The sequence below is a fragment of the Notamacropus eugenii genome, chromosome 5, assembly GCF_028372415.1.
Source record: "Notamacropus eugenii isolate mMacEug1 chromosome 5, mMacEug1.pri_v2, whole genome shotgun sequence".
Lineage (NCBI taxonomy): Eukaryota > Metazoa > Chordata > Mammalia > Diprotodontia > Macropodidae > Notamacropus > Notamacropus eugenii.
The window spans coordinates 25,825,982-25,842,054 of record NC_092876.1 but is presented as its reverse complement, the minus strand read 5'-3'; the positions used below and the strand labels follow the sequence as shown (position 1 = coordinate 25,842,054).

At 48.4% G+C, this 16,073-nt stretch overlaps 1 protein-coding gene and 1 long non-coding RNA gene across 3 annotated transcripts in view; one reads left to right on the top strand and one right to left on the bottom strand.

The window, feature by feature from the left end:
• Positions 1–16,073, top strand: part of ATP1A3 (ATPase Na+/K+ transporting subunit alpha 3) — a 29,516-nt gene that overhangs the window by 12,897 nt on the left and 546 nt on the right. The window contains exons 8-22 of the mRNA XM_072607880.1: positions 3,463–3,731; positions 4,315–4,513; positions 4,670–4,779; positions 5,409–5,543; positions 6,065–6,257; positions 9,533–9,708; positions 9,828–9,964; positions 11,140–11,290; positions 11,746–11,914; positions 12,398–12,552; positions 12,864–12,987; positions 13,706–13,851; positions 14,079–14,209; positions 15,187–15,288; positions 15,853–15,944. Coding sequence (XP_072463981.1) covers positions 3,463–3,731; positions 4,315–4,513; positions 4,670–4,779; positions 5,409–5,543; positions 6,065–6,257; positions 9,533–9,708; positions 9,828–9,964; positions 11,140–11,290; positions 11,746–11,914; positions 12,398–12,552; positions 12,864–12,987; positions 13,706–13,851; positions 14,079–14,209; positions 15,187–15,288; positions 15,853–15,944 — 2,289 coding nt within the window. The remainder of the gene's footprint in view (positions 1–3,462; positions 3,732–4,314; positions 4,514–4,669; positions 4,780–5,408; positions 5,544–6,064; positions 6,258–9,532; positions 9,709–9,827; positions 9,965–11,139; positions 11,291–11,745; positions 11,915–12,397; positions 12,553–12,863; positions 12,988–13,705; positions 13,852–14,078; positions 14,210–15,186; positions 15,289–15,852; positions 15,945–16,073) is intronic.
• LOC140503698 (uncharacterized) lies at positions 9,590–15,899 on the bottom strand. 2 transcript variants are annotated; one of them, XR_011966849.1, is made up of 4 exons: positions 15,812–15,899; positions 14,111–14,167; positions 11,124–11,975; positions 9,590–9,676 (listed from the first exon to the last, which is right to left on the bottom strand). It is a non-coding gene; the product is annotated as an uncharacterized lncRNA (long non-coding RNA). The 2 variants fall into 2 exon arrangements; XR_011966848.1 differs by having other exon boundaries at positions 9,639–9,724.

The following is a 16,073-nucleotide window of genomic DNA, read 5'->3' as shown; positions in this document are numbered from 1 at the left end:
TCCTCTGACTCCAAAGTTATTTCTCCTTCACCTGCACCCCCACTTAACCTTTTCCCCAAGCCCTAATTCCTTGCACTAATATAACTTTTCCTTCAATGAGTCCACATCGTCTTCCCTTAATATTTATCCCTCTCATTGAGCCCCTCCAGCCGTCAAATTGAACACCCATTCTTGTTGGTGTTCTCTTCATCCAAACACTAAACCATTCAGCTCTCTGACTGAACCCTCTCATTCACCTCACTGAGCCTACATCTCTACCACTGGGACCCATTCTCTATTCAGTCACTGAGCCCCACCATCCCATCACTGTGCCCTCATCATCTTCATCTTCCATCCTTTCATCCAGTGATAACTATCTGTTAGTCCCTGCCCTTCTCACTGAGCCAATATTATGTCTCCCTCCTTGATGTGCTTCATCCCTCCTCACTGTTCCCCCAACCACTTTGGTGAGCTCCTTGTCCTTCCATTGACCATGCACCCCCACCCCACTTCCCTCAATGAGTACTTCATTCTTCTTACTGAGCACTCATTTCCTTCAAGGAACCCTTACAGCCCCATATGTAACTCACTATGCTTCTCTGAGAGAACTATAACTCCTACCTGCTTCTCATTTCCTAACTGAAATTTCCTAACTGTCCTCTCAGTGAGATTGAATTCCCTTCAGTTAGCTTCCTTCCTCTTTCATCTCTTTCACTGAGCTCCCAGTCTTCTCACTGAATCTGACCCCTTTAATCCCTCTGACTAAGCTTTATGCCCTCTCTGATACCTCATTCTGCTCACCAAACCATCATTACCCTCACTGAGCCTGCATTGCCATCACTGAGGCACCATTCTCCTCACTTTACTCTAGGACATGAGGAAGACCCTGATCCACGAGTTCACTGATCCTCCCATATCCCTCACTGAACTCCTCATTCCTTCAATTAATCCCCATTTCTCTCACTCAGCCCCTACTCAGCTTTCGATGCCCTCTCTGAGCCTCATTGGATGCTCACCACTGTCACTGTGACCCCATACCTCCACTGACATTTGCCCTCCTCACTGAACCTTCATCCTTTCTCAGTAGGCTTCCTTGGCTTCTTATTAAGCCCCTAAATTTCCATTCCTGCACCACCCAGACTCTCATTTGAGCTTCACATTCCCTCACCAAACACCCATCATCTCACTGAGTTCTCCCCTTCTCTTTGAGCCCCCGTGATGAAGTCCCATGGTCTCATTAAACCAATCTTCCTCTTACCAGTCCTGCAATCTACATCCTTACATCCTTGTGCTTTTATGGAGGCCTCCCATGAGCCATTAGCCCTTTCACTGAACCCTCCATCTGTTCAATGATACCCCATCCCATCACAGAACATATGTCCTACTCAATTACTCTCTCAGTCCCCTGAGTTCTATCCATTCACTAAGCCCCCATGATATCCCTGAGCCCTCCATCTTCCTCATTTACTTACTGAGCTTCCAGTTATGCAATTAGGTCCCTATTTTCTTTCCTAGTCACCTATTCCCTTCATCTGCCCTTAACCTCACCCCCAACACACAAAACTGAACCTTTATTCTGCTCAGTGAGCCCTCATATTCTCAGGGAGACCCCATCCCATCCATCTTTCACTGAGTTCTCCCATCTCCCATGTCATTATGTTCCCATATTTCTCAGTGAGTCCCCTATGCTTTCATAAAACACTTTCCTTTCATGAGCCCTATCCCTTTCACTAAACCTTATGTCTTATTAATGAATTTCCTTCTCACTGATCCCCTGTCCCTCAGTTAAGCCCCCATTCCTCTATTCCATCCATGCCTAAACTTTATCCTCCTCACTAGACAATTCTTCCTCTTATTGATCTCTCTTTTCCCTCACTAAGTCCCTAATTCCTCTGACTCATTCCCCTTTCTCCCTAGTAAGCCTTCATCTCTCACTTTCTCTACCATCCCCCTTACTGAGTCCTTGTTACTCAAATTAAGCTAACATCCTACTCACTGATGACTCATACCTTCCCTAAACCCCATCCCCCTATTTAACCCCACTCAGACTTTTATGAAGGCCCATCCTCCCACTGAAACCCCATTGTTCCATTCCCCTCACTTACCCCATCTTTTAGCTAAGCCCTCATCACTCTTGTTGAGCTTCCATCCCCTTCACTGAGTCACCCATTTCCCTGCTGAATCCCCAGTCCAACACTGAGTCCCTACTTCCCCCTTGAGTTTCCAGCCCAATACTTATCCCCTATTTCTTCACTATACTCCAATACCCTTCACTGCACTCCCTATCATCTCACTAAATTCCCTCCCCTTCACTGAGCCTCCCATTCTCCTACTAAATCCCTCTCCTCCAGACTATTATTCCCACACTAAGTCTGTAGCAGATCCCTAAACCTCATCATGCCCATCATTTCCCCATCGTTACCCATCACCTCACTCAACCATATCCTCTTCAATGAGTCCCTTATCTCCCCTACTGGATCCCCAGACCATCCACTAAGTCATACTATTGCCTCATCCTACTTTCTCCTTTTCACTGAACTTCACCCTCTTCACTGAACTCCCTATTTCCCCACTGTATCCCCAGCCCACTTCAGAGACTTATCATGTTCCTACCCAACTCTGTCCCCGTCGATGGGTCCCCCTCAACTTTCTCTGGATCTTTCCCTTCCTAGAGATCCAGTATTCTCCATCAACTCAGAGATCCTCCATCACCCTACTGAGACCTCCATGCCCTCATGAAGGCTGATCCTCTCATTAAACCCCCTTGCCCCATTCCCCTCAATGATCCTCAGCTTTTAACTAAGTTCACATCTCTCTCATTGAATCCCTATGCCTTTCCCTAAGTCACCCTTTCTCCTGCTGAGTCCTTAGCCCTATACTAAGCCCCCTCTTCACCCAATGAGTTCCCACCCACCACTGAACCACAGCATTGTTTCAACTGAATCCCCATCACCTCATTGAACCCTATCCTCTTCACTGAGCCTCCAGCTGCCATACTGAAGCTGTAGCCTACCTCAAAGCCTCATCATGTCTCCACTGAATTCCCATTCTTTTCATTGAACACTCCCATTCCCTCACTGAGTCTCCATCTACTCTCTGCTCCTCCCCATTGTCTTTCCTGAGCCTTGCCTTGCCCATTAGAGCTCCAGTATTCTCACTGAGTCTCCTATTCCTCTATTGAAACCTTCTTGGCCTTGTAAAGACACCATCTTATTGAATGCCTTTGCCCCATTCCCCTCATCGATCCCCTATTTCTTAACCTAACCTTCTTCCCCTTTACTAAATGCTTCTGCTTCCATCCTTTCCCTGAACTACTCATATCCTTCCTGAGCCTGTATCTCATCAGTGAACCTTTTCCCCCTTCCTGTGCTCCCACATTCTCCCTTCCCTGAGTCCCTTCCTCCCCCAGGGGAGGCCCTCTCTTCTCCTGGGCCTTCCCTACTTCTGTTGATGCATTCTCTCACTGATTGTTTTGGACTTCAGGCACAGCTCGAGGTGTGGTGGTGGCCACAGGTGACCGGACTGTCATGGGCAGAATTGCAACTCTAGCCTCAGGCCTGGAGGTGGGCAAGACTCCAATTGCCATTGAGATTGAACACTTCATCCAGCTGATCACAGGCGTGGCTGTCTTCCTGGGCGTTTCCTTCTTCATCCTCTCCCTCATCCTTGGTTACACTTGGTTGGAGGCTGTCATCTTCCTCATCGGCATCATTGTAGCCAATGTGCCTGAGGGCCTGCTGGCCACTGTCACTGTAAGGGCTCTTCCTGAGGGGTCTGGGATGCCTGGGTCCCTGAAAGGCTAGAGACTGTAAGACTAGGTCCCCATGTTTCCTCATAGGACAGAGATTAGGGTAATAGATTCCTGGAACCATGAAGAATTAAGACTGGTCGATCAGGCCATATGGGGAATGAGAAGTAGGATGAAAGAGTAGCTAGGGGAATGGACATCTCAGTCCCTGAAAGGGATCAGATTATGGAGCTAGACTGGGAAGACAAGATGCCTGGATTCTCAAGAGGGTCTGCATCTAGGGAACTATACACCTGAGCACTGGAGGGGGTTGGGAGGGCAGGGTGTCTCCAGTGGCACACAGTCTGTCCCATGAAGAAGAAGGATCTTTCCCTTCTAAAGGGGAACAGAGTCCTTTGGTAGAGTAGAAATTCTGGATTTGCAATAAGAAGGCTTATTTGAGAGGAAAAGATGCCTTAGTCCTTGAGAAGATTATGCTTTGGAATGCCAGACACTAGTAGAGGACAGGAGCTGCAGAAGCAGATGCCTAGGTTCCCCAGAGGGGCAGGGGATGGGAAGCTGGACACCAGTGTCTCCCTCCCTTCCAGGTGTGCCTGACACTGACCGCCAAGCGCATGGCCCGGAAGAACTGTTTGGTAAAGAACCTAGAGGCTGTGGAGACCCTGGGCTCCACTTCCACCATCTGCTCAGACAAGACTGGGACTCTGACCCAGAATCGAATGACAGTTGCTCACATGTGGTTTGACAACCAGATCCATGAGGCAGATACCACTGAAGATCAGTCTGGTGATTGTGACCCCTGTGGTTGTGGGAGGGGGGAAGTATCAAGAGAAAGCTAGGTTAATTAGGGCAACTGGAGGGAGGCTGGACCCAGAATGTAAATTTGAGGAGCAAGGATTGAACCTCACCTTGAGTCCACATTTCTTCCTCCACCCCTGACAGGAACCTCATTTGATAAGAGCTCCCACACCTGGGTGGCCCTGTCCCACATTGCTGGCCTCTGCAACCGAGCTGTCTTCAAGGGAGGCCAGGACAACATCCCCGTGCTTAAGGTGGGACTGGGCTAGGATTCTTCTCCCCCTACCTTCTTACGGTTCCTAGAGATTCTCAGATCCAGCTCCCAACCCCTTACAGCTGGGCTTAGTCTGCTCATGGATTCATAAAGACTGGAATTGACCTTAGAGGTCATCTTGTCCAACCATCCTTATTTTACAGATGAGGAAACTGAGAGCCGGAGAGGTTAAGTGATTTGCTGAAGTATTAGTAAATGGCAGAACTGAGATTTAAACTAAAGTCCTGTGATTCCAAGTTCAGCGTTCCATATTTAGAGTTTTTCCCACAGTTTCCACAGACCCCAATTCTCTTCTGGCTATGACTTTTATTTTTCTACAGTCATTCTTTTCCTCCCCCATGTCCATCTGGGTGTCCACCCCCTTCCATGTGTGCCCCCTCTCGTTCCCTTTTAGCTGTGCTCATCAATGCCTGTACAGCTGTGGGGTCCACTCCAAGGACCTAGTCCTTCTCAGTCACAGCTGGTTTTTCCTACCACCACCCACTTTCCTTTGGATTGAGCCCCGTTCTTCATTTCTTGCTTCCATCTTCAATGCTGCCAGGCTAACCTGGCAACTGTTGCCACTGGTCTTTCCCTTTTCCTATTCTCCCACCTGTACCCCTCATACAGAGGGATGTAGCAGGAGATGCTTCTGAGTCAGCCCTTCTGAAATGCATTGAATTGTCATCTGGCTCTGTGAAACTAATGCGGGAGAGGAACAAAAAAGTGGCTGAGATCCCCTTCAATTCCACCAACAAATACCAGGTATGTGCGAATCAATCCCCTTCAATTCTACCAACAATGAAAGGGGGAAAGCTTACCACTAAGAACTATTTAAGAGATAAATAGAGACCCAGAAAAGAGAAATGACTTGTTCAAAGTCACAGGGCGGAGGGGAGGGAGAGAATTGAGCTTAAAATGCAGGTGTCCTGACTCCCTTTCCTCTTCCCTAACCACCATCAAGTTGGAAACATACATATAGACAGATGCAGGCAGAAGGAGATTCAGAGACAGGGAGGCTGAAATACACAGAAGACATACAGAGTCCAGGAATATGGAGAAGGCAATACTGACAAATGCAGTCAGGGAGATGAAGATACACAAAGATGTAGGGCCAGCAAGATAAAGAAAGTGAGAGAGATGCAGACAGAGAAGGAGATGAAGAGTGGAAAGATGGAAGGAAAAACACACAAAGAGAGTTAGGTTTGGAGAGGGTAGAACTGATATTATGGGGGAGTGTGTGGACATCAAGTGCCACCCCTGACTTGTTCACTGGACTTTCCCAGCTCTCCATCCATGAGACAGAAGACCCCAATGACAATCGATATCTGCTGGTGATGAAGGGTGCCCCTGAGAGGATCTTGGACAGATGCTCCACTATTTTGCTTCAGGGCAAAGAGCAGACCTTGGATGATGAACTTAAGGAGGCCTTCCAGAATGCCTACTTGGAGCTGGGCGGGCTGGGTGAACGGGTGCTTGGTATGGTTCAGCCTAACCCATGTTTCTACTTCCTGATTCAACACCAAGGGACTGGGAATTGGGGTGGGGGTAGGGGGCAAGAATGGAGGTACAGGGGGAAGTGTTCTATATATTACTGGGAGATTGGAGATGGGGAGTTAGGGACCTGAGGGAAATGGAAGATTGGAAAAACAGGGCACTGGGGAAGTAGTAATGGCACCTATTATGTGTCAGGCACTGTGTGGAGCTCTAAGGATGCAAAGAAAAGCCAAAAAAACTAGCTCTTGTTCCAGAGGAGTTCACAGTCTAATGCAGGGCAGGGAGGATTGAGGGGGTAGAAAGGGTGGTGGAGGAGAACAGTATACAAACAAATATGTGCTAAAGATATAGACAGGATAAATTGGATGTAATCAACAAAGGACTGAGGAATACAGCTTGGGCCACTAGAGACATAGGGCATTTGAAGATGGGGGACTGAGAGGAAGGGGATTTGGGGACTGGAGAGTGGGAGGTTAGGGAACTGCAAAGATCAATCAACAAACTTTTATCAAACTCCTACAATGTGCCAGAAGGTGGGAACACAATGACGAAAATTGAAATAACCCCTCTTCTCAAGGAGCTCATGTTTTAATGGGGGAGACACATCCAGATTATAGAGAGAATAAGTACAAATTAGGTAAATACAAGGTAGCTAGGGAGGGAAGGCACTGAGCAGATTGGGATTCACAAAAAGGTTTCATGTAGAAGGTCATACTTGAGATGAATCTTGATGGGAGGTAAAGGTGAGGAGGGAATACATTCTAGGCACAGGGGACAGGTAGCTAAAAAAAAATGGAAATGAGAGATGAATTGTTATGTATGAGGAAGAGACAGAATGACAGTTTGACTGGATTACAGAGGCTGGGAGGGGGAATGGTGTTAAATAAGGTTTAAAAGATAGGTTGGGGGCAAGTAGTGAAGCCTTCAAAAGCCAAACAAATGAGTTTGTCTTTGATTCTAGAGGCAATTGGAACCCCAGGAGTTTGTAAAATAGGATAGCCTAATAGGATAGCTAGTTGTGCACTTAGGAAAAATCACTTCAGTAGCAGTGTGGAAGACTGACTGGATTGGGGAGAGAGCTGAGGCAAGGTGGGGAAGTCATAAGTTATTTCAGTAATCTAGGGGACAGACGCTGAGGTCCTGAACAAGGGTGATGGTTACATGAGTGGAGAGAAGGGATGAGAGGGGAGAGATGTTGTGGTGGCAGGCAACTAATTGGATGTGAGGGATAAGGCACTATAAAGAATTAAAACTAACACCAAGATTTTGAACCTAGGTGACTAGAAAAATTGTTGTGCCTTCAACAGGAAGTAAGGGAATCTGAAAGAAGGATGGACAGTAGTGGTGATGGAAAAATGAGTTCCATTCAGACATGTTAAATTGTTGTGCCTTTGGGACATCCCATTTGAAATGTCTATTAGGTAGTTGGTGATGTGAGACTGAAACTTAGGGGAGAGTCTGGAGTTGGATATATAAATTCAGGAGTCAGTCTCCTGCAGAAAGATGATCATTAAACCCACTGATGTTGATGAGGTCACCAAAGAGAGATTGTACATAGAAAAGAGAGAGATTCCAACACAAAGCCTTAGGGGACATCAAATATGAGTGGACAATGGATGAGAATTTAGCCAAGGAGATCAAGACTGAGCAAGAGAGAGAGAGAGAGAGAGAGAGAGAGAGAGAGAGAGAGAGAGAGAGAGAGAGAGAGAGAGAGAGAGAGAGAGAGAGAGAGAAGTGTCATGAAACTTTGGAGAGAAAGGAGTATCCAGGAGGGAAAGAATAGTTAACTACAGACAGACTGAGAAAGACCGTTGGTTTTCACAATTAAGTGAACACTGGTAATGTTGGGGAAAGTAGTTTCAGTTGAGCAATGAGTTTGGGAGATGAAGGAATGAGAAGAGAGGTAGACAAAACAGAGAGGTGGAGGATAGGTGATTGGAAGACAAGGCATAGGAAGACTGGGGATGAGGGCCTAGAATTGGGGGACTGGAGCATAGGCAGTTAAGGGACTGGGGAATAGTGTTAGAATGGGAGATAGGAAACTGAGGGACCAGAAGGGTAATGGAGTATAACATTGGGTCATGTAGGGAACTAGGTGTCTGAGGAATGGGGAAGACTGGAAGACTGATAGAATGAGGAACTGGGAACCTAGGGGTGGAGGATTTTCAGGAATAGGTGTTAGGGGGTCGAAGGACTGAAGAATGGTGTATGTATTGGAAGAATGGTGGAATGGGAAGTTGGAAAAGGTAGAGAATTAGGGATTGGTAAGATGATGAGTTAGGGGGTTGGAAAAGTGGGGAGACAAGTTTAGGGAATTAAAGGAACTAGAAGATTATGGGGGTGGGAAATTGAGAAGTTGGAGAAAAAGAAGTTGGGAACTGGGAGAGAGAATTGAGAGACAAAATGTTGGGTAACTGGGTAAATGAGAATTTGGAGAAATGTGGTGTTGGAACTAGGGAAGTTGAGGGACTAGGAAATCAGAAATTAAAGGATTGGAAACCTGGATGGATGGAGAGTTGGGAAGTTGGGGGGGGGGTGACTAAGGAATTGGTGGCCTGAAGCATAAGAAATTTAGAAAACTGAATACTATGGTTGAGGATGATTGAGTTGGGAATCTGGAGAAGAGGACATTGGAGTTGAATTGCTGAGGAGATAGCCAGTTGGCGATATTGCAGAGTTGGGAGATGAGGGCTTAGGAAATTGGGGTGCTATAGGAATAAGATAGTTGGGGAGTTGTAAGACTAGGAATACGGAAAGTTGAGGGTGAGAGGAAGAGAATACTGAGGAGGTGAGCATTAGAGATTTGGGAACTTGAGAGTGGCGGATGGGGAATCAGTTCATTGGAGTCAGGAGATCTGGCTTGCATCCTGGTCCCAACATTTACTACTTTACTTTGGGCAAATCTCTGATCCTCCATTTTCCCATCTACAAAATGAAGATGATAATATCTGTACAGTTGGTTTCACAGGTGACTGTGAGGAAGGAGCTCTGAAAAACTTCACTTTTTAGGAATGTGAGATGAGGAGGACACAAGGTTGGAGTGGGGGCACTGCAAAATAGGAATATTGAAGACCCCAGGTGGGATAAGTGGTTTGGGAAGGTGAGAAAAGGATGTGCATATTGGGAGTTGAGAGACTGGAAGGTTGAGAGATTGAGAGATTAGTGACTTTCAAGTAGCATGTTGGGAATGTATGTCCAAGGGTAGGGGAGGTGGGGTCAGATCCTAAGTTCTAACCATCTCTTCTGGGCACTGATAGGGTTCTGCCATTACTACTTGCCTGAGGAACAGTTCCCGAAGGGCTTTGCTTTCGACTGTGATGATGTCAACTTCACCACTGACAATCTCTGCTTTGTTGGCCTCATGTCCATGATTGACCCACCCAGGGCTGCTGTCCCCGATGCTGTGGGCAAATGCCGAAGTGCTGGGATCAAGGTGGGGTCGGGAGTGGCTGAGGGTGGAGGGAACCAAGATATCTGACTTCCTTAGGGTGAAGGGCAGAGCAAAGGGGAATGCATACAACCATGACCTCTACTTCTTCTTTTGTTATACAGGTGATCATGGTAACTGGCGACCACCCCATCACAGCTAAAGCTATTGCCAAGGGTGTAGGCATCATTTCTGAAGGCAATGAGACTGTGGAGGACATTGCTGCCAGGCTCAACATCCCCGTGAGCCAGGTCAATCCCAGGTCAGGCAGCTACTTTATCCTGGACCCACTGCCTCTGCCCAACTCTTCCCTGTTTCCCTTCTCTCTGTCATCTTCCTTTGGTCTCCCTCAGACTGACTCTGTTCTTGGATCCACCTCATCTCTCTCCTTCTCTCTCTCTCTCTCCCTCTCTCTCTCTCTCTCCCTCCAGCTCTCTCTTTCTCTCTCTCTGTCTCTGTATCTCTCTCTCTCTTTCTCTCCCTCTCTCTCTTCCTCTCTCTCCCTCCCTCCCTCTCTCTCTGTCCGTCCATCTCTCTGTCTGTCTGTTTCTCTCTCTCTTCCTCCCTCTTTCTCTCTCTGTCTCTGTCTCTCTGTCTCTGTCTCTCTCTGTCTCTCTGTCTCTCTCTCTCTCTGTCTCTCTCTCTCTCTCTCCTTTCCTCTCTCTCATACACATGACCTGAGCTCAAATCCATGCCCATGCCTACTAGCTGTGTGACCTTGGCCAGCTGATATAAGCTCTTTGGGCCTCAGTTTCTTTATCAGCACATGAGGTTGGACAAGCTGGTCTTGGAGGACTCTTCCAGCTTCTCCCTCTGTCTCTGACCTCTCAGACTCTCTTCCTTTTTGTCCTTATCTGCCTATGTCTCCTCTTCTCTTCCTGTTGATTTCAGTTGATCTTTCTCTGTCTTCCCTTCTTTTCTGTGTCTGTCTCCCTCTTGTAGGGGCAGCTAGGTGGTGCAGTGGGTAGGGTACCAGTGCAAGAGTCAGGAGGACCTGAGATCAAATCTCCCCTCAGACACTTGACACTCCCTAGCTGTGTGACCTTGGGCAAGTCATTTAACCCCATTGCCTCATCCTGGGTCATCTCCAGTCATCCTGATGAATGTCTGGTCACTGGATTCAGATGCTCTGGAGGAGAAGTGAGGCTGGTGACCTGCATAGCCCTCCTTCACTTAGAACAAAGTCAAGTGCAAGTCATGTCATCATTTCTCTGATGGCATGGTCTTCTTCGGCAATGAAGGATGAACACACACTCCCTCTTGTGTTGTCTCTGTCTCTCTTCCTGTCCCTCCCTCCCTCTCTTTCTCTGTTTCTCTTATTGTATCCTGTCTCTTGTCAGCCCTTCTCTTTTCCCCTGCCACCCCTGCAGACCCACTCTCCTCTCCTGCCCTTGCCCTGGATCAGGGCCTCCCTCACCAACCTTCTGTGCTGTGCAGGGATGCCAAGGCCTGTGTGATCCATGGCACGGACCTGAAGGATTTCTCCTCAGAACAGATTGATGAAATCTTGCAGAACCACACAGAGATCGTGTTTGCCCGAACCTCCCCACAGCAGAAACTCATCATTGTGGAGGGCTGCCAGAGACAAGTGAGAGCTTAGACACCTGTGTCTTGGGGAGATCAGGAGGCCTGAGGCACAAAGGGAGCATGAGCTGGGGGTCCAGGTGCCTGGGCCTCTGAGACAGGCAAAGGCTGTGAATGCCAGTGGGTGGGGATCCAGCTACCTGAGAATGGAAGAACAGATTTCTGGATTCCAGAGGCAATCAGACAACTTGAGACAATAGTGAAATCCATGGTTGTATGATGCCCTGAATCCCTAAAAGCAGCATGTCCTGGACAGTGTATAACTAAGCCCTCAGAAGGGCAGAAACTAGAACACTGGACACTTGGGTCCCTGAAGAGGGAAGGTACTAGAGGTCCAAATGCCTGGGTCCAGAAGAAAGACCAAGGGCTAGACCCTGGAGGACTGAGTCCTTATGACAGACAAGGGCCAGAAGCCTGAGTTTCTGTTCCCCTCTCCTCTTCCCACCCTATTTCCCACAGGGTGCTATTGTAGCAGTGACTGGAGATGGTGTGAATGACTCTCCTGCCCTTAAGAAGGCAGATATTGGTGTGGCTATGGGCATTGCTGGCTCTGACGTCTCCAAGCAGGCAGCTGACATGATTTTGCTGGATGATAACTTTGCTTCCATCGTCACTGGTGTAGAGGAGGGTAAGGATAGCCTTGGGGACAGGGAAGTCAAGCTGTGCCAACTGACTCAATGTTTCCCCATCTGCAAAATGAAAGGGTTGGAGTAGATGGTGTCAAAGGTCTTCTCTGGCTCTGATGTTCTATGATTTTGAATCGTTGGGGTCCCTTCTATGGATGTCAAAGTTTCCTTCCTTGTAAAAGGAAGTGGGAAGGACCACATGAAAGATCCAGAAAGACTATTCCACATGAGCTGGGGTCAAGAGGAGGCTGAGCCTTCCTCCTCTCCTCCTACCCCCATCCTCCCTGGGAATAGAAGCAGCCTCAGGGTAGATAAGAAGACAAGTCACTGGAAGAATCTCAGGAGAATGGGGAGGTGGAGAAAGGAGGTCAAGATGTATGAGGATGAGGAAGTCCAAGTTATTTTTCTCTGGTGGAAGGACGAGTTCACCCCTCAGGAAGACAGGTGACTGCCTGGTTTGACTCCCTGTGAACTCTTTCCTTCAGGCCGACTGATCTTTGACAACCTGAAAAAATCCATTGCCTACACCCTGACCAGCAATATCCCTGAGATTACCCCCTTCCTTCTTTTCATCATGGCAAACATCCCCTTGCCTCTGGGAACCATCACCATCCTCTGCATTGACCTGGGCACAGATATGGTGAGACCTTCTGCTCATCTTCTCCCAAGAAGTGGTGGGGAGCTCAGACCCATCATTGTGGTGTATGGCTAGTAGTCTGGGGTGGGTCTACCTGAATGTCCTTAAAGGTGTTGAGCTCAGAGAAGGGTGCTGAGGTCACCTGGCTCTAAGGTAGGGACCAATTAAATCATCTTTCTCAAGACTTTGTTGGGTCACCCAAATTAGGGGAGACTTCTCACTGCAGGTAAGTGATCTCAGGTGAGACCTCCCCTCTTAGATAACCTTTTAAGGTGGGCCTTCACTGAAGTGGCTTCCTACTGTCTCCTGGGCAGGTCCCTGCCATCTCTTTGGCCTATGAAGCTGCTGAGAGTGACATCATGAAGCGACAGCCCCGAAATCCAAGGACAGACAAGCTGGTGAACGAGAGGCTCATTAGTATGGCATATGGGCAGATAGGTAAGGGGTTAGGGTCTGTCTACAAAGTCCCTCTGGATGACAGTCTCAGGGCATCTGAGGCCCCTGGGCTGCTGCCTCAGGCTACTAGCTCAGATGAGCCATCTTAGGCAAGGTGACCCTTCTCAGGTGAGACCCCTCAGGTGACCCACATCAGCTAAAACAACCCTTAGGTAACCTTCCACACATGTGATCCTGAGGTGAGACTTGATGATTGACCTGGTAGGCAATGTGAGTGGAGCTCTCAAATGGAGGATCAGAAGATCTGAGTTAGAATTCTTCCTCAGACTTTTAAATAGCTCTATGACCCAGGGAAGTCAGTTTCAATTCTTTCATCCTTCTGAATATCTCCAGTGCTTAGCACAAAGCATGGCACACAGTAAGCAATTAATAAATGCTTGCTGTCTGCCTGTCCGACCCCTTGGGGCAACTCTTTTCAGGTGAGACTCTTCTCTCAGGTAACCCATCTAAGATGGCCCTTGGGTGATATGGTTCTTGTGATCTGTGTGGCCTGAGGCCCCTGGGGTGCCTTCTCTGAGCCTCGGTTTCCTCATCTGTAAAATGAGAGGTCACACTAGGGTTTAGTCATCCCCAAGTCCTCCCTATGTCTAAATCCTAGGACAGAAAGAGTTCAGGGAATTCTTAGCCTCTGTAACCTCAGAGGTAGGTCTGGTTTGGGGTCCCTGCCCAAACTGAACCCCTTTCCTTCCGTCCCCTGCAGGAATGATCCAGGCTCTGGGTGGTTTCTTTGCCTATTTCGTGATTCTGGCAGAGAATGGCTTCCTGCCTTCTAACCTCGTGGGCATTCGACTCAACTGGGATGACCGAACTGTCAATGACCTTGAGGACAGCTATGGGCAGCAATGGGTGAGTAAGAGAGCAAGGGGCAGACAGATGTGGGCAGAGAGGGGCATTGATGGTGGAGAAACGCCTATCCTGGGTATAGGAAGTGTGTTGGTGAGGGGGGGGAAGGAAATTGCCCCGAGGCGGACAATCGAACAAGCCTTTGATGTGGAGTTAATCTGGGAGAGCTTCCTGGAGAAGGGAGAGAAGCAGGGTGAGACTGAACCCTCCTCTACACTTCTCTCCCCCAGACCTACGAGCAACGGAAGTCAGTGGAGTTCACCTGTCACACAGCCTTCTTCGTCAGCATTGTGGTTGTGCAATGGGCGGATCTCATCATCTGCAAGACCAGGAGGAATTCTGTTTTCCAACAGGGCATGAAGTGAGGGCTGGGGGCCAGGCGTGGGTGTCTGTGTGTGTGTGTGGGGGGTCTGCCTTCCTCACTCCCGGTGTCTCCAGCAGGCTTGTCCTTTGATCTCTGTCCCCATCTCTCTATCAGCCTTTCTCTCAGTCCCTCCATTTCTTTACTTCTCAGTCTCCATATCTCTGGGTATATCTCTGAATGTCTCTGTCTTCTTGAGAATTTCTTCATTTGTCTCTTTCTCTGAGAATGTTTAGCTCTGTTGCTTTGTCTTCATTTCTCAGGGTTTTCCTATTTTTATGTTTGTGTCTTTCTCAAGCTCTCCCCCCCCATTTTTCTCCTCCCCATTTTTCTCTTTCTTCTTCCCCTCCCTCTTCTCCTCCTTGCCTTTCTCTCCCTCTCTTCCTCCCCTCCTCTTCTCATCTCTGAGTTTCTCTCCAGTTCCATATCTCCATGTCTTTGCTGTCCTTATCTCCTTGTGTAATAAGATGGGTGAGAACCATCTGGAGAGATGAGATGGTATCTGCCTCTGAATCTCTGCATCTGAATGGGTCTGTTTCTCCCTGTATCTGTCTTGGCATGTCTAAGTATATCTCTGCTTCTCTTTCTTTCCCTGTTTTTTCTCTTACATTGCTGCCACTAGGTATTTCTGTCTCTCTCTCATAGGGTCTCTCTACTTCTGTTTCTAGCTCTATGTTCCTCGTTTCTCAGTTTTGGTCCATTTCTATGACTAGGTCTATTGTTGGGTTTCTGTGTCTCTGACTCCCTGATTCTCTGTCTCTGTGTAGGTCTCTCTGAGTCACTATGTCTGAGTGTGTCATGTGTGAGAAGGCTGCTGGAGTGGATCAGTGAGGGAGGAAGCTCTGGGTGTGTGTGTGTGTGTGTGTGTGTGTGTGTGTGTGTGTGTGTGTGTGTGTGTGTGCGCGCGCGCGCACTCGCGCACGTGCCCAAGGTGGTTGTGCCTGCCCAGCTACCTATCCCATTCTACCTCTCCACAGGAACAAAATTCTGATTTTCGGATTATTTGAAGAGACAGCGCTGGCCGCCTTCCTGTCCTACTGCCCTGGCATGGATGTGGCCCTACGCATGTACCCACTTAAGTGAGTGTCTGTCCCATCACTTTGGCACATGTCTTGGCCTTGACTTTCCACCCCTGATAACACCAACCAACTCCAATCTCTCACACCCAATTGGGAGACCTCCTCACCTTCATTCTCAGTCTCCTTGGGACCCCCCAAATCTCCTACAGACTCTGGTCCCAACCTCAAGAGTGGAAGCCACTTCCACTTTCGCAGCACCCAGAGATGCCTCTCTACTAATGAATAGCACTCTTAGACCGGGGAACTAATCACTAATCCACTAATATGCCTCTCTCTCTCTCTCTTTCTCTCTCTCCCTCTCTCTCCCTCTCTCTCTCTCTCTCTCTCTCTCTCTCTCTCTCTCTCTCTCTCTCTCTCTCTCCCTCCCTCCTCTTTCTTTCTTCTCCTTCCATTTCTTACCCTTAATATCTCAACCTGAATCTTTTCCCATGCTCCTCTCTCCCATCCCTCTGCCTCTCCTTCACTTCCCATCTTTCATTTTCTCTTTCCACCTCTCTTCTCTGTGCTCTGGGTCTGTCTCTACCTCTCTTTCCCGACCTCGGTGTTTCCCCGATGACTCTGCAGACCCAGTTGGTGGTTCTGTGCCTTCCCCTATAGCTTCCTCATCTTTGTCTATGATGAAATCAGAAAACTCATCCTGCGCAGGAACCCCGGGGGTGAGAACTGGGGCTGCTTTGGGGGCGGGGCTGGGAGCGTTCGGCTGGGAGTGGTCCAGGACGGGCCTCAGGACCTGTGGGCGGGGAGTCTAGGAGATGGACCCAGAAAGGCTCAGCCAATTCACTCGA